General features: G+C 35.3%; 1 protein-coding gene across 21 annotated transcripts in view; it reads right to left on the reverse strand.

The window, feature by feature from the left end:
* RBFOX1 (RNA binding fox-1 homolog 1) overlaps nt 1–17,716 on the reverse strand; it is a 1,689,737-nt gene that overhangs the window by 605,944 nt on the left and 1,066,077 nt on the right. The window contains exon 1 of one of the 21 annotated variants that reach the window (XM_031951699.1): nt 10,301–10,593. The exons of the other annotated variants lie outside the window; for them this stretch is intronic. Coding sequence (XP_031807559.1) covers nt 10,301–10,318 — 18 coding nt within the window. The 5' untranslated portion in view covers nt 10,319–10,593. Of the gene's footprint in view, nt 1–10,300; nt 10,594–17,716 lie in introns of those variants that run through there. 21 annotated transcript variants of the gene reach the window in all.

Below are 17,716 nucleotides of genomic sequence, written 5' to 3' on the forward strand. Positions count from 1 at the left end.
TTATCTTGTTGGTATTGAATATCAATTTTTCAGTTTGTTGTTCTCTGAGGTTTGTATGGAAACTGATTTGCTTATGTCTTTCAAATCTTCATCCTTTGATCACATATTTGTCTACGGGCTCATAAGAAATTTAAAATATCATGCAAAAGGTGAAATGAAGAATACAAAGTCCCTTCAAATCTATCCAAAGATTAAGTATTTTCTGGAGCTAAAGAGATTGTACAAACAAAATATTATGCTTAATATCTAAAAGTGAAAACTACATGAATCTTATTAGTTGTAAAGAATTTGGTCCCAGAAAGGATCATAAATTTAGTATTGGAAAGGATCTTAGACATAGTTTAGTCCATTTTACTTCTTTTACAGAGAAAGAAACTGAGCTTTGTTAAGGTTAAATTACTTTATCAAGGTTACCCAAGTAGCAAGAGGCACATCTCAGATTCAAACCCAGGCCTTTCGATTCTGAATCTTGTAGTTTATTCTAGCACATTAAATTGCCTCACTAATCTTATTAATATGAACTAGATTCACCTTGCAAAGAAAATGGGACCTATCTAAAAACCAGAATCCAAGGATTTGCTGTGTTGTGAAGCTGCCCCTATTGTGTGCTTAAACTTATAGGAAATATGATGTGTGTGCATATATGTGCATCCTAGATAGCTGAACCATATTTTTAGCTAGATTCTTCGGACTCAAAAATCCAATGAGTTTAGTAGCATTATTAGATTGGAAAGAAAAATGGATGGGCTTTATAATACAAATTACTTTACAGACAAAGAGGAATGTTCATGTAAACAGAATTTCAGAAAAATACAAAAAAGTACCGATCAATTTACATCAATGGCTTCTGGGTAGTGAAGCGGAAAATAATGTATTACTCTACTGCCTCTCAACTACCTGTGTACTGGGGAAGAGTCAGACTACAAGTTCATGCCACTGCTGCAAGGTGAAAGGGAAAGAGAAATAATGTTCATCTCAAGCCAAGTCCCAGTTTAATAACTCTCAGCTGGTCCAGTTTCCCATTGATCACTCAGAAGGGTACTGTAGTTCAGGATGGCTTTCTTCTTCAACTGAGTATCTGATGAATTTGGAGGGATTTTAAAGTCAGAAGAGGAGAGACTTAGCTCCAAATTTTCCTCAAATGTTTTATTCATATCAGTTTTGGGCAAAGCTTGGAAATATGGATATTAAAGGAGAAGGGTTGTCAAAGTAAGAGGCATATATATGGTAAGGAAACCTTTCCTTTTCCATTAGATTATAAGCTTTTTGAAGGCAAGGACCATTTTTGCCTTTTTTTTTTTAAAGCTCCAACACTTAGCACAGTGTCTGGCGCAAAGTGGACACTTGATAAATTTTTATTAATTGATTGAGTCCCAGAATAAGTTTTACTTTTTCAGATAATATTCCAAATCAACTAAATTCAATTCTGTACAACTGTTTATTAAGTACCTACTACAAGCATAGCAGAATGGTAATATGGGTTAACAGCTATAGAACTGGCCTGGGAAGTTGGGAAGAGGTAACTGGACAGCTCAGTGGACAGAGTGCTGGACCTAGAGTCAGGAAGATCTATGATGGGGTACCATTTAACAACAAAAGGGGGGAGAGAGAGAAGAGAATGAAGGAATAGGCATTTGTATAGCGAGGCTACTGTGTGTCAGGCACTGTGGTAAACATTTAAACAAATATTATCTGATTTCATGCCCACAATAATCCATCAAGGTAGGTGCTATCATTATCCCCACTTACAGGTGAAGAAACAAACAAAAAAAGGATATGGCTTGCTCAGGGACACAGAAATAATGTGTCTAAGGTCTGATTTAAACTTGGGTGTTTCTGATTCAAGCCTCCAAACTATCCACTGAGCCAACTAGCTTCTCTGAGTCCTTCATATAATAAATACGTCCTGTGGGACTCCTCTAATTACTTAATTAAGTGCTTCAGACAATAGTCTAAGACTATGAATAGCATAGTAGTGGTCTTCAATGGTTGAAAGGGATTTCCTTGTAAAACAATACCTATATTAATGAAATCATAGGTCTTCTCCCTTAAAACATTTTGCATCAAATATGCTGGACATTCAGGGAGATGCAAGAAATAGAATGCAATGTCTGACTTCAAGGAATTTATAGTGGGGAAGATTAGATACATGTATATATATATAACAGCACTACAAGGAAAACAAAATAAAGTATATGTAGTCACTTCAGGAACTATTTATAAAGCACCTACTATGTTCAGGGCATTGTTCTCAGAATACAAAAACCAAGACAGAAGCGGTTGCTTATATTCTTTTTGGCTGAGGGAGTGGGTATAATAGATAAACCATTAAATTGAGAAATACACACAACAAGCCATGATGAGAATTCCAAATAAAAAAGATCATCCAGTGTTGTGATGAAGATGAAATAAAACAGTCTTCATGCAGGTAATGAAGAATGGGAGTGGAGAGGAAGGTACTGTAAGCATGAAAAAGAAAAGGAATAAAACCATAGAAATGGTAAAGTACTAGATGTATTACATTATGTATTTAACAGCGAATAAACCCTGTTTCAAGATTATAAAAAGAAAAAAATGAAGATTAGTAATACAAGAAAGAGTGCACAAAGAGAATCATGTCAGATTGTAGAGGGCCATGAGTACCAAGCTAAGGAATATGGACTTTAGGCAACAGGTATTTAGACAATGGGGAAACCAAGGAAAGTTCAGAAGTAGAACAACATGCTATCACATAATATCATCACAGGGTTGTTATGAGGATCAAATGAGGTAATGTGTGAAATACTTTGTAAATTTTAACCATACATATGTACACGTGTATATGTAGTTCTGCACATACACACATGCACACACATATATATGTATATACATATGCATTTGTATATGCATGCGATAGCATATATGTGTTATCATTATTACCTGTGTATGTGAAGATTAACCTAAAAATGCAAAATGATCTGTTCAGAAGATACTGAATTAGTTTAAGCAAACAATAATAACTAAAGTAGAACTGAAGTGAATCTAAAGCAGACGAAATGGAAAGGAGGAGATGGAGAAAATGTACAGCTGGAACCAGAAGATGTGGACTTAGCAATTTGACTGTCTTGAATAGCATATTGAGATTCTTGTTATGATAAAAGAACATTCACAACAAGCTTCTAGTGAAGGAGATTTTCTTGGGTGGATTTGTAGGAAAATAGACATGTTTAAGTGAACTCAAAACTGGGTGACACAATAGATGGCACTAGAGTGAGGAGGTCCTGAGTTCACAGGCACAAACACATTCTAGGTTTGTGACCTTGGACAAGTCACTGAATCTCTCGCTACTTCATTTTCCCCATCTGTAAAATGGGATTAACAATAGTATTGATTTTACATGGCTGTGGGGAGAATAACATGAGATACAACACAATTATTTGATGATGTTGAAGGGTTATAGTTTGTATTAGTCAATTAGATACAGTAAAGAATAAATTACGTAGCAACTAATCATGTAAAGAAAGTGAGGGAGAGGGAAGAGTCAAAGATAAGTTCAATACTGTAGGGAAAAATGATTTAGAGAATGATGATTCCATTCCATAGCAAGTTAGATAGAGAAGCCGGTTTTGATGAAAAAATAATTCAAATCTGAGGCATTCCTAGTAGCCAGAGCTGCTATTATGATTCAGGTCCTTACCATCTCTTATCTAGAACTTGACTAATAATCACTTACAATAAAAATGGGAAATATGTGATTTAGGGGGCCTTAAAGAAAGATCAGGACAGAAGATACAAAAGTAGTATCCATCTGTTTAGCCATAATAGTCAACATCATGGGGGTTAATAAAATTGTGAGTGAGAGAGTGTAAAAAAAGAAGAGGGTTGAGGTATGAAGTTGGGGCCATAAAAAAATTAAATGAGTGTGACAAATAAGTTAAAAAAAAGATCTGGTTAGACATAATGGGGGAAACCAGATGAAAGAAGTAATCTTAAGGGAGGAGAGAATATCAATAAGAGATGAGGATGGTCAAAGCCAGTCAAGAGGTCAAGGAGGATAAGAAGGATTAGCATGTCATTGTTGACCTTTGACAGAGAATTTTTAGTAAAGAAAGTGGGATAGAAAACAGATTGTAAGGAAGTATAAAAGAGTGTATTGTGGAAGTTGTAGCAACAAAACAAATGTAGACCATTCTTTCAGGAAGTTTGGGAGTAAAAGGTAGCACAGAGACAGCAGTTCAATTGAATGGAAGGTCATGATAAATTCTTTCTTTTCTTCCTCCTTCCCTCTCTTCCTTCCTTCCTTTCTATAGGGAAAACATGAATCTATTTGTAAGTAAAAGGTAAAAGATCCAAGGGAGAAGAGATTGAATTTTACAGTGAGATTAGTTCCTGAGAAGACTGGGGATCTTCATCCCTTCATATGGTCAATAGTATAGTTCTGTCTCCAAAGATGAGTAGTCTGCTCTGTTGCCTTAGAATCTTCCAAGACAGGAGCATTGAAAACTTTGCATTAATAGGACACTAAATCAGTACTACTTAGAAATTTAGAAAAGTTGACTGTGAAGTCTTAAAAAAAAACATCTCTGTGTACTATATTGGGAATATGAAGACAAAGTAAAAAGGAAGAAAAATTAGGCTATATCTTGAAAAATAACAGCCCAGGGGTAATATACATATTAAGGAAGAAAAATTGGGCAAATTTATGAATCAGGATATGGTGTACACTTCAAGGGGAGAAAAATCAACAAGTAGTTATTAATTATTGATTAACAACTATTGGTATAATGAGAAGAGTACTTTGATCCCTCCATAAGAGAATCAAAAAAGTAGAAGGTTTTTTGAATATCTTTAGGTTTTCTAAACTAGCATAGGGTCTAGTTTTGCAAATTATTTTTATAACTTAAATAACTAGATCACAAAGCAATATGATTTTTACAAAATTCTAAATATTATAGAGTGCAACAGGGGTTCCTAACCTTTTTAAGCAAGATGGATCATTTTTACTTTAAAAATTATTTTCAAACTCCTAAAATAATCAATGATTAAGAAACTATACAATAAAAGCCTTATTCATGTATATGTATGCATGCATGTATAATATGAATATGGGCAAACCATTTGACAAAAGTCTTTCATGCTATGTTATAGGAAGTGGTGAAGATAATGATATTGATAACTGATGTCAGAACTGTCTAAATAACTATATTTGTAATCATCAATAGTTTGATGCTAGCTTGAAAAGAAATCTCTAGGGTAGTAACCCAGGGATCTGTGCTTGACCCAGAGATATTTAATATTTTGTCAGTGATTTAGATAAAGGCTCATCTGACTAACTTATCAAATTTACATATGAAAAGGCAAAGAAGTTAATTTGTTAGATATCAGGGTTAAGATCCAGAAATATCTTGAGAGGATCAAATGCTGAAACATATCTAATAAAAATAATATTATGGTAATAGAAAGAAATGTAAAGTCCCATATTTAGATTTTAAAAATCAACTTCAAAAAATGCAAGATTGGTAAGACATAGTAAATGAAAAATTGGATGTTTTAAGCAAACTAGAAGCTCAAAGTGAATCAGTAATGAGGTTTGACAATGAAGAAAGTTATAATACTGAGCTACATTCAGAGTGGTTATATCTAGGGGGGTGATGATTCTGTTAGATTACAGTACTGGGTTTCATTATGGGGATCCAATTTTAAGAAGGTCATTGGTAAAGACATTGGTAAAGGTTTAAGTCTCAACTAAAATTCTCTTTTTTAAAGGAAGTTTTTCCCGACCCCTCTTAATTCTAGTGGATTCATCCTATTATTTCCCATTTATCCTATAAAGAGCTTACTTTGTAAATATTTATTTGTATGTTGTTTCTCTCATTAGATTATAAGTTTCTTGAAGGGAGTGTCTGTTTTTTGCCTCTTTTTGTATTGTCAATGCTTAGCACAATGCCTGAAATATATTAGGCACTTAATAAATGTTAATCAATCGATTGAAAAGCTGAAGAACATTCAGAGGAGGGCAATAAAGATATGAAAGAGCCGGGGAATCAGATTACATGAGGATCAGTTGAAGTGACTAAGATTTTTTCTTGGAGAAGAGAATACTCAGGGGATCCAAGAGGACATCAAAGTATTTGAAGACCAAAATGATGAAAAGGTATTACATTGGGTCTACTTGGACACAGGAGTACAAAACCAGGAGCAGTGGAAGGAAAATGTGAAAAGGCAAAAATAAGTTTTGATATAAGGAAATATTTCCCAAATTTGAGTAACCCAAAAGGAAAAAGGACTACCTTGGGAGGTAGTAGATTCCCTAGTAGAGGTCTTCATGCAGAAACCAAATCATTGATTACTTATCTCCCAGACTGAAATATTCTTGTTGGAGTATTCTATGGCCTCTAAATCTGAGTTTTGGAGAAAGTAGCATCAATGGAACTTAAGGACATAGGAAGACTGTTGAGAGGGGAAAGGAGAGTACAACTCCAACTATTTCACATTTGTCTCAAGTTGATTCTAATAGAACCAAATGAGCAGGTAATACTTTCAGTTGGGAAAATACCTAATTGACTCTAAAGTAGTGTGACATAGTGGACAGAATACTGGATTCATGAATCAGGAAAACCTAGATTTGAATTCTGCTTCAACATTTATATATATATATATATATATATATATATATATATATATATATATATATATATATATATATATATAAACTTGAGCAATCATCTCTCTGAACCTCAGTTTCCTCATCTCCAAAATGAGGGAGGGAGGTTGGATTACATGATTTTAAAAGTCTTTTTCAGATCTAAATCTATGACTTTGCCAAAAAGTAGAGAAGTGAATGATTTTTAAAAAGTAGCTTCAAACAATTAGGAATACCAGCAACACATCTTTCAGTGTTGAAACTTTCCACTTGTTGCTTATTCCTCAACTGTCTTAGGCCCAAGTACACACATATGTGTATATACATATGTTCTAGATAAGGGAAAAGATGTGTGATTAAAAAATATGATAGGCATACTAAACCTATGAGAAAATGAATAAAAGAAATGGGGTTATTTTTAGGAAGTTGGGAAGCTTCATGGAGACTACTAGGGCCCTTTCTATCCCAGAAATTCTGTATTTTTTTAAGATCTCATGAAGGGAAATATATGCATTATTAATATTTCTTTAAGCAGTAGTTAGTTCTCTACTTATATAAATTACAAAAGACCCACATATATCTGTTTTGAGTAGATTCTGGGGATTGTGAATGAATATAGTTTGGTCCACCAGATACGGTTTAGGTTCCTAAGAATCAACCTCCATCTGAATTTTTCCACCTAAGGAAATAATTTGGGTGGGGTGAGCCAGATATATCAAGTGAATGCTGAAGGAATGCTGATAAAATTATTTTCATTATTCCTAAAGTTCTCCTAGATTGACTTATTGGGAGTCTGTCATTCTGGCACCACATATGAACTTAGATCATAGGTCAGAAACCCTAATCACCCCTGTAATTAGCAGACTACCAGGAAACTAGATTATCTTTTTTCATTATACTTGTCTATCCTCTCTGGAAAAACCCCCAGTGTTTTTGACAGAGAGAAAGAGAGAATGATGAGCGAATGCTGCTACTAAATAATTTAAATGAAACATATGAACAAACTTTATCAGTGGGAATGTCTTAGGAGGGTTACATTCTGTTTTAAATGGGTGTTAATCCACAATGGCATGTTCTCTGTCAGTTCTAAAGGAAAAGACCTTGAACCATTAGAAAATGCTGTGTATGCTTCAAATTCTCGAAACAAATTCTCAATTTTTATATAATTTTAGGTCCTAAAAATCATGTTATTAGAACTGGAGAACATTTAGAGTCCATACTTAATTACTTTGTGATATGGTATCATGAATAGCTGAAGATGAATATTTAACAATACTTCAAGACTCATTTTTAGCCGTATATCAATGTCCATCTTAATACACAGGCAAGTGTTTTTGTAAACTATTATGACTGAGCGTCATTTTCCTAAAAGAACATCAGTACTAAAACTGAGCTACCAGTTACGGAGTATCTTTATTTACAGAATAGTAGTCAGTAGAAGCAGCAGTCTGTGTTAAAAACAAAACAAAACAAAACAACCTCACAACATTAATGCTTATTCACTAATTCATATCTATTTAAACAGTATGCACCCAGCTGTTCCAATTTAAGGGCTATGCCAGTTTTTGGAACCCGAAAAAAGCAGAGTTAAAGATGTAAATAGAATATGTAAGTGCAGTGTAAGAAAGTAGCAACCATTTTTCAATTTGATAAATGCTGCTAATAAAAACATGCAGCACTATAAAGCATCAGTCAGAAAGAAGAAAATAGAAATTGAGGGACATGGCTTTTAAAGGTCAAAGATTAATTACTAAGAAAGCAGGTCAGCAAGCTTTTAGAACCCGAGAGAGTGTACCATCATAAACTACTTATTCCTGTGCTCAGGGTAACAGCAGATGCCTGAGTAAGTGAGAAGATCAGAGAGCAAACTTCATAAATAAAATGAACCCTACCACTTAACAACACCAGGGAAAAGTATGACTGAGTAACTACATCCCACCACAGCATCAAAGAATTATAATTTATTTTTATTTAAACAGAAAGCAGCCATAAAAAAGAAAAGGACTTATTTAAAAAAAAACATACTTGTATGTCTTTAGCAATGAATGCTGAGACAAAGTGCTAACAATTCATTTTCGAAAGAAAAGGTAAAAAAATCACTATTAAGAAATATTCTAATTGGAAAAATTGAGTCTTCTATAATTTAAAAGAAGTGATTATAGGACTCAGTGCTCACATGAAAAATCTATTTAGCTTATGGTTCAGAGTATGACTATTAAACTGTGAGTTTATATTTCTAATAGGATCTCTAATGGCATTCAGATTTTAAAGGTGCAGATAAGTTTGAAAATGAAATGAATATACAACCAGAGACAAATTAGGATATTTGGGGGAAATCCCCCCACCTTTAGATGACACATTTTTTAAATGAACATGAGCATCTTTTATGAAAAGGAAGCTTAAGTTGCATGAAAAGGGCAAAGAAAAGCAACTAGTCAAAATCATAGGGCTTGTTGATTGGTGAAGATGACGGAAATAACAAGGCAGGATAAAAAGCTGATACGATTAACAAAGAAGCCTAAAAAAGGATGCTTTCTCTATAGCTAAGAGAAGTTAATGCTTCCACAGAGTCCAAAGAAATTACAACAGAGATTGTAAAACGAAGATTTACTTTTAAGTACTGTAGAACATCAAAAGCAGCAAAATTAAGTGAGAAAGGGAGATATTTATTTCCTAAATGTTTCTCAAGTAGAACCCCAATGAATAGGTGGCCTGTTTCGGCTTGCGGTAAATTAATGTACACTCATTTAATGACAGAACTAAACTATTTAATCATTTCCCCAGGATGAATATACTTGAAAAGGAGTGACAAACACTCTCCTAAAACAGGCCATCTCACTGATTTTTTTTTTCTTTTTAAATTACAACATCACCAGATTAAATGCTTTAGTAAACTGACTCCTTGACATCATGCACTATCAGCCCAATGCCTTCATTTGATTCCTCAATTTGCCAAGGTTTGACCACAAAGGTGTAAGAACAATAAAAATCTGGTACAAGCTACATCAACTAAAGCTAGAATAAGTGTATTTAAGTGCCCATTATCAACACTGGTCTGTGTTTTTTTTTTTTTTTTTTTTTTAAAGTACACATGCTCAAAGCAAATATAATGCAGTACAATGAAATATTAGGCTACCAGAGAAACACCAAGACATAAGTTGTGGCTTTTGAAAACCACAACCACCACCACAACACACCATACTAAAAACGGGGGTCCACTCTGAGTAATGAAGCCAAATGCTGCTCAGCCACAAGTGATGCAGTGCCTGCTTCACGCCTGAGCCGGATACCACAGATCTTTTTCTTTGAATCGCGATCATCAGTGTTTAAAGAAAAGAGAAAGCCATACATTCCAGCAACATTTTCTTTTCTTTTGTTTGTTTGTTTCTTTTTTTCCCCCAGTAACTGAAAAAAAAATAAAATTGCAGCTCAATGCTAATGAACCGGTTCTGCTTAAACTCCCACTGGAAATGCAGCCACATGGGCTGTAAGCTCTCCCGTACTCTCCCTGCAGTATAATCGCCTCGCACATAACACAACCTGCGATTACTCTGGGCTACAATCTACAGCCCCAAAGTCAATGTATTAATGAGAGAGGGAGAGAGAAATAAAGAAAGAGGGAGAAAAAAAAAGAAAGAGGGAGAGAGAGAAAGAGACAGAGACAGAGAGACTACCTACCCACAAATACATCATCATCTTGAAAGAAAAATCAAGGGCTCTGTCAGCAAACAGAAGTCTCCTTACTTCACCAAGTGTATCTGGAAGGAAAACTGAAACCAGTGGGTAGAAAAATCTTGCCTTTTTCCTGTCAAGTCCTCCCAGTTCTCTTCTTTCTTTTTTCTTACACAAGGTCTGGTTTGTTTGTTTGTTTATAAGGACAGCATTCGGTTCAGTTCAGTGATTCTTTCTGTGTGTGAAGTGACTTGCTCCAGGCTGCCTTGGTTTGTTTGGTGTTTTTTTTTTTTTCTTTTCTTTCTCTCTCTCTCTCTCTCTCTCTCTCTCTCTCTCTCTCTCTCTCTCTCTCTCTCTTTCTCTCTCTCTCTCTCTTTCTCTCTCTCTCTCTCTCTTTCTCTCTCTCTCTCTCTTCCTACTCTCTTTCTTTTCCTTCCCTTCTCCCCTCCCTAACTCTGCCTTGCCCTTTCTTTCCTGTCAAGCTCGCTTAGGTAACAATTCTTGGTGTGTCTGTTTAATGAGCAAGTCCAGCGACTAAAGAGGCAGCCAAATACGGTGGTAGTGAAGGGAAAAAAGAAAGAAAGAAGGAAAGAAAATAGCAAGAAGAGTGACGCCAAATAAATAAGTAAATGAAGGAAGGCTACAGCTACACCATTCCAGCTGGCTGCTATGGGATTAACGGGAAGCCCCCACTGTCGGAATTTATAGGCAGGAAGGCTTCTGAGTCGTCTCGAGACAAACACATCTGTGTGAAGTAGATCCCTCCAGTGGCAGCCAACCCATTCCCTGGCTGGCCAAAGGGGCTGCCCATCCACAAGCCCCGAGTTTGATTTTTTTTTTTTGGGGGGGGACTCAAAAGTGAAGGTCCAATGGCAAAGGAAAGAACACGTGCGGTGTGCCCGGCTCCCCCTTTATCTCTTTAAATGTACTTCAGATAAAAGCAGCATCCAGTCAGGTCAAGGCCTTCCTCAATCTCATTACTCTAACACCACAGTGTTCAACATACTTTTCTACAGCCATCTACTGACTCCGTGGTGTCATTGCTTCTGGCTGCTCGAAGCGCTGCTGGGGAGCCCAGTCTGATAGTGTACCAGGAAATGGGAAAGGGGGCAGCGAGAGGGGGAGGAGTTTAAAGCAAGGCTGCTAAGTCAGCAGATCCAGGCACAAAGCAGAAAAAAATATACCAAAACAAAAACAAAATCCCCCTACCCACCACGGCCAGGCTGCATCTGTTTAATCTTCATGACAAACGATTGGGGGTGGGAAGGAAGAAGAAGAAGGGAGAGAGGGAAGGAAAGGGGAGGGAGAGGAAGGAATATTTAGTTTATTAACCTGAAAACCTGAGAACCAAGATGAGACTAAAACAACGAGTATGAGATCAGATCTAATCGTTTTTGAGCTTTGCAAAGAGTATGATAGAAATAGATATGCATGTATATCTCTACATACATTTAATCCACCAACTTCAAAGGGTCCGCTTTAAGAATCCAGAGACACACATCTTGAAAAGAGAGACACCCTCAGACTCCCTCAACTGCCCTGAATTCCCTTTTGTGAATTAAGCTAGCATTATTAGTTTTTTTTAGTCAATTCTAAATTGAATACATCATATTGAAAATAATCTCTTTTTCTGAAATATACATTGTATAAGCAGGAAAAGCATTCAGTTTGTCCAGCATATTAATTGATGCAGTATTTAATTATTGATAACTGAATAAAGGAGGAATTAATAAGAAAGCAGATTGTGAGCTTGTAAAAACATATATGTATATATGTATACATATGTGTGTGGATATATTATATATATATATATACATATTATATATGATTATTTACTCTGTCTTTTGGTCGGGTGTGAATTCTGACCAACTGTTATGTATTTAAACATCACACAAAAAAGAACTGCCTTAACGGAGCCCCAGGGTGATTTACATATTTAGCTAAACTATGCAATGTAAAATGTCACCTAAATAATTAAAATGCATTAGCTAAATTGTGGAATCATTCACTGCACTAGGGCAGGTGGCAAATGGATAGGCACCTGCTGAAACAGCCCATAACAAGGTCCATCAAGAGACATAATGGTGAAGCAGGATGGGGAGAACAAACTCCAAATTCGTACAGTTAAGCAAACAGTGATCAAGAGAGTATTAAAGCCACCTACCTCATGGTCATAAAAAGTAACTACAGAACCACTGGTTTGTAAATATTAAATCACACATATGCATGGAAATGTCTGTCTTACATCACTAGAAAATTTTTAATCAAAAATGATTTAGAATGGAGGATAAGTTGTATCAGACCTTGCATTGCAGCCAGAGGGAAGAAATAAGCCGAATTTCGTCGACCTTATAGATACAACTTTAACAGCAATCATTAGAATGTGCTCAAATAAGGCTCCACCAAAGATGTCACCAATACAAATTTATTTTCACATAAGGAAAAAAGTAATAAAGTGAATAGACTCTCAGACTTGGAATCAGGAAGGCCTGCTTTCTAGTTCCATCATCTATACATATTTACTGTACATTCCTGGGCAAATCATTTCATATCAGTTTCCTCATTTGTAAAATTAGGGGGGGGATGATATCTAAGAAGCTCCAAGATATAAAAACTATGATCATCTATGATCCTATCCTCTCTGTGACTGGGTGGGCTCTGGGCCAGCAAGATCTGAATTAAGTGTGAACTCAGACTAGGTATGTGACCTTGGATGAGTCATTTAATCACTATCTGCCTCAGTTTCCTCAGCTGTATAATGGGGATGATGGTAGCACCTACCCCCTAAGTTTATTGTGAAGACCAAATGAGAATATTTGTAAAGCACTTAGTCGTATGATTGGCACTCATTGTGTGCTTTATGAATACTTGTTTAATGCTTTTCTCTTTCCTCACCTGATATTTTCAATTTGGAATGAAATTAAATACCACACTCTATGCCATGGTATACATATATAAACATGTTTGGATATAGATATGAGAAATGGTATAGATCTATTATTATTCTCTTGGGGGATTTTTTTACCAGTGAAGATTGATAAATATTTTGCTATGTATAGAAGGAGTCATGTGGAGAACTGAAAGGTTGTGACATTTTTAGGATCATACAATCATGTGAGTGACTAAGTTTGAACCCAGGTTTTCTGATCAGTATACCACAAGGCCCTTATCATGCATAGAAATATAGGGGCACAGTAGATAGACTGTCAGGCCTCAAATCAGGAAGATGAGTCTTCTTGGGTTCAAATGTGGCCTCAGATGGTTACTAACTGTGTGATCCTGGACAAGTCATTTAAACCTCAGTTTCCCCATCTGTAAAATGAACTGGAGAAGGAAATGGAAAACCAATTTAATATTTCTTCCAAGGAAATCCTAAAAGAGGTTAAGAAGAGTTAGATATGACTGAAATGATCTAACAACAATAACAATGGAGTTAGAGGACTCAACTTTGCCACTTAGTACCTATATAACTATGGTCAGGTTATTTAAATTGTCTGGGTCTTGATTTCTTCATCTATAAAATAAAAAGATATGAACTACATCAGTGTGGTCTGATTCAAAGAGAAACAGGGGTTTCCTAAATCATATATAAGGATCTTTGCAGATTATGTATGGCTTAGAATACTACTTATTGTGTTAAATATTTCTTAATTATATTCTAATCTGGTTCTGGCTGTGCTCAGGAATGTTGTAGACTATAGAGTGTGTTGAACATCTTGGAACTAGATGACTCCTGCAAACTCTTGCAGTTCAAATCTATAATGGCATAATCCTCTGTATGTGTGTGTGTGTGTGTGTGTACCCACATATACCCCTTCATATTAAAACCATTAACATTAGTATTTTAATTATTAATATTAATACATCACTTAATTTGAATTTATACATTATCCTTGTCAAGAAGGAAGAGGCTCAGTTGTTAAATCATGAGCTCTATATCAAAGCTCACCTAATCAGATTAAGTAAAACTTTGTGTTCATGCTGGAAGGTATGTATTCTCACAGATATTTGCTTTCTTCTCATAGTGCAAAAATTTCTAATGAAGGATAGGAAAAACTGGAGCATCTGGAGAGTTAAAGAGGATTCAAAAGGATCAGAAGCTATCAAGTCAAACCTTTTTATTTTGTAAATTGGAAAACTGAGACCCAGGAAAATTACTTGGATAATAAATAATCAAGTTGGAATTTAAATCCAGGTCCTCATACTCCAAATCAGTGCTCTTTTCATGACAGCTCAAGACCTTTACAAAGTTTAAATACATTTATGGACAACTGGGATCACCATCAAAGAGATTTACTAACCTTCTCAAATTGTAGTTTTTGACGGGTACATAGTGCCTTTTCATAACGTCTCATTGTATACAGAAGTGAGCAAGCAATGGGGCAAGAGGACTTCATTACAATGCTCACAAAAAAGTACAGTATCCCTATGGACAAGACTGTTTTATTAGCAGTTAGATGGAGCATTGGATAGAACACTAAACCTAGCCTCAGACACTTCCTAGCTGTGTGACTCCGGGCAAGTCACTTACTCCTCTTTGTCTCAGTTTCCCCATCTATAAAATGAGTGGGAGAAAGAAATGGCAAACCCCTCCACTATCTTTGCTAAGAAAATTCCAAATGGGTTGGTAAACAGAGTAAGATATAACTGAATAACAACCAAAAGCCCTCTGGACCACTAAGGTATCAACTTTCTTCTTCTAGATTCTCTTCATCAGTTTGCTCTCAGTCACCTTTAGTTCTCTGAGAGAAACTTGCTTTTTTTTTTTAAGCTAGCAGATTCTGCAACTATTTTCAGCCAGCTTTCCTTTCTCTGTAAGAGGCAGTGCATCTTAGAAGCTGAAAGGGAGCATGTGTGATCATTTGGGAGAAGGGTGAAGCACAATACTGGGCAGCAGGGGGAGAAAAGGTACCAAATAGCACTCTCCCAGACTATTCATTCACTTGCTCTTAAATTTAATTTCCAAGGACTGACTGTTCAACAGAATCTGTTTTCCAAGGAGACATATGTACTCTCTCTTCCTGCTTGAATGAAGCCAGCCATTTTCACCTGCAACACTCATTGTGAATTAGGCACCTTCACAACGGCTTGAAATGTTTCAAAAGATGGTTAAAGATTTGATTAACATGACACAAGTGTGCACAGCTGTTGCCTATAAATCAAGTGTGTAGTATGTCACAATTCCCTTGCTCTGGAGCACAGAGGTTAAACAGACAGAATAGAAAATTTCAGTGGACTGCCCCCCAAGGGTGTGTCAGCAAATTATTTCTGTGTTTGAAATTCTGCTCATAACCTAATTGATTATTCAGTCAATTCCTCAAATCTTGTTCCTTGAAATGAGCAGAATGACTTTTTCTATTTACTGCTACCCCTAAACTTTCATTTTAAATCATTTTAAAAACAGTGAATATATTCAAATATTCAATTCAAAACCAATTCCCCCCCCCTTTTTTTTTTTTGCAATACTGCTGGTAGGTAGGAAACTGTTTCATTGTGGATGGATTTGTGTATTCTCCTTTTTATGCTGACTGAAATTACTTTAAAATAATTAATGCAATTATCAATTATCAATCCCTGACATAATCAATCAATTGCAAAGCAATGGCCTAAAACTAGTCATGATTATACTACTAGGGGCCTATTGGGTTATTAAGTTCCTATTGATCAGTGCTGCAAGCTAGCACCACCATGAGGTATTAGAAAATCTCAGCTAAAGTTAACAGTCTCAAAAAAAAAATTAAAATGTCCAAGAGAAAAATCCCTTATTAAAGAGAATGAAACTTTTGTACATAAATATAATGCCAATAAATTGTTTCCCAAATTTCCCATTGCAATTATCATCAGTGAACTACTTTTATTGCTGAAAGAACACTGAATTAGATTCAGAACGGTGTTCAGTTACAACCTCTGCCACCTACCAATACCTTATTTAACCCCTCCGAGTCTAGTGTGGTCTGTAAAATGGCAATTATAATGCTTGCTACTTCTTAGGGCTGTTTTGATCAAAGTATTTTGCCAACCACAGAGGGTTATATAAATGCAAATTAGTGTTACTATAATTGTCATTTGATTATTTTACAATATCTCTGAAATCTCAATGTAACATTCTTTGGTATAAAGCAGATCTCATTCTAAAACAATAGCAATAACAATAATAATAATTATACTAATATTTTTACAGCACCTACAGTGCTCTAGATACTGTACTAAGTGCTTTATAAGTATCATCTAATTTGGTACTTAAAACAATCCTGGGAAGTGTTCTGATTATTATCCCTATTTTATAATTGAAGAAACTGAGGCAGAGGTTATGTGACTTAGCCAAGTGGCTGAGGCTGATTTTAAATTAGGTCTTGCTAATTTCAGACCCAGCAGTTTAATCAATATAACACTTAGCTCTCTGTTTTAGCTCTGGGCATCTCAGTACTCTGAGGAGACTAGAGTATTATAATGCCCCCAAAGAGCCTATAAGTAGTTCTATGTATACTAGGACAGTGCAATATTCTGAAATATTGAGTAAAATGGCTTGATCTGATTGGGTAGTGCCTGATCAAATTTTGGTATGTGGATGTAATTGAATATTATTGGGTTGGAAAAAATGAAAAAAAATAGGAGAAATCAGGGATTAAAAAAAAAAAAAACCACAGAAGACGTGTAATCTGATGCAAAATGAAGTCACCAAAAACACAAAAACAACATATAGTATGACTACAATAAAGTGAAATTTAAAAACCTTTATTAAAATGAAATTGACTACCATATAATTGTAATACTAACTCAGGGGAAAGATGTTGCAGTTCTCCTCTTTCCTTTCCTTGTAGATAAAATCTTGTGGTTTCAGAAAGCTGTATCCATTTTCTGATGTTGATTTGTCAGTTAATTTTAATTATTTTTCTTTGTTATGTTCATGTGGAGACATAAGTGAGTGGAGGGGGATATTCCTAAATGAATATATCAGAAAAATAATCAATAATTCTTCAACAGATCAGATCTGAAGAAAAATGATCAATGAAATAGCTTGTTTTTGGTTATAGTCATTGATTGGTAATCAATCCAATGGCCTACAATTGAAGTAGTGTTACAAAAGATACTAGATTCTTTTTTTCCCTTTTGACTCCAAACTATACATATTTACAATAGTGCCCTAAATAGCAGAGGTCGTTTCAGAGGTTCCTATAAGATCCTACTCAATGTGAACTCTTTTTTCTGCTACACAGGAAAGTCAAAGACCTATATCAGATCCCAAGAGAGACAGACAAAGCAAAGAGACAGACATCTCTGATTCTGTAAACAAATACATTGTCTTTGGTTCATGGTTTGATTATCTCATTACCTAGAAAGTTAATGATTAAATTACCCATGCTAATAATGAGTCCAGAATCATGAGCTTATCCTTATGGAAACTTTCACCATGGTTATATT

The sequence above is a fragment of the Sarcophilus harrisii genome, chromosome 1 (genome assembly GCF_902635505.1).
Source record: "Sarcophilus harrisii chromosome 1, mSarHar1.11, whole genome shotgun sequence".
NCBI classification, from domain to species: domain Eukaryota; kingdom Metazoa; phylum Chordata; class Mammalia; order Dasyuromorphia; family Dasyuridae; genus Sarcophilus; species Sarcophilus harrisii.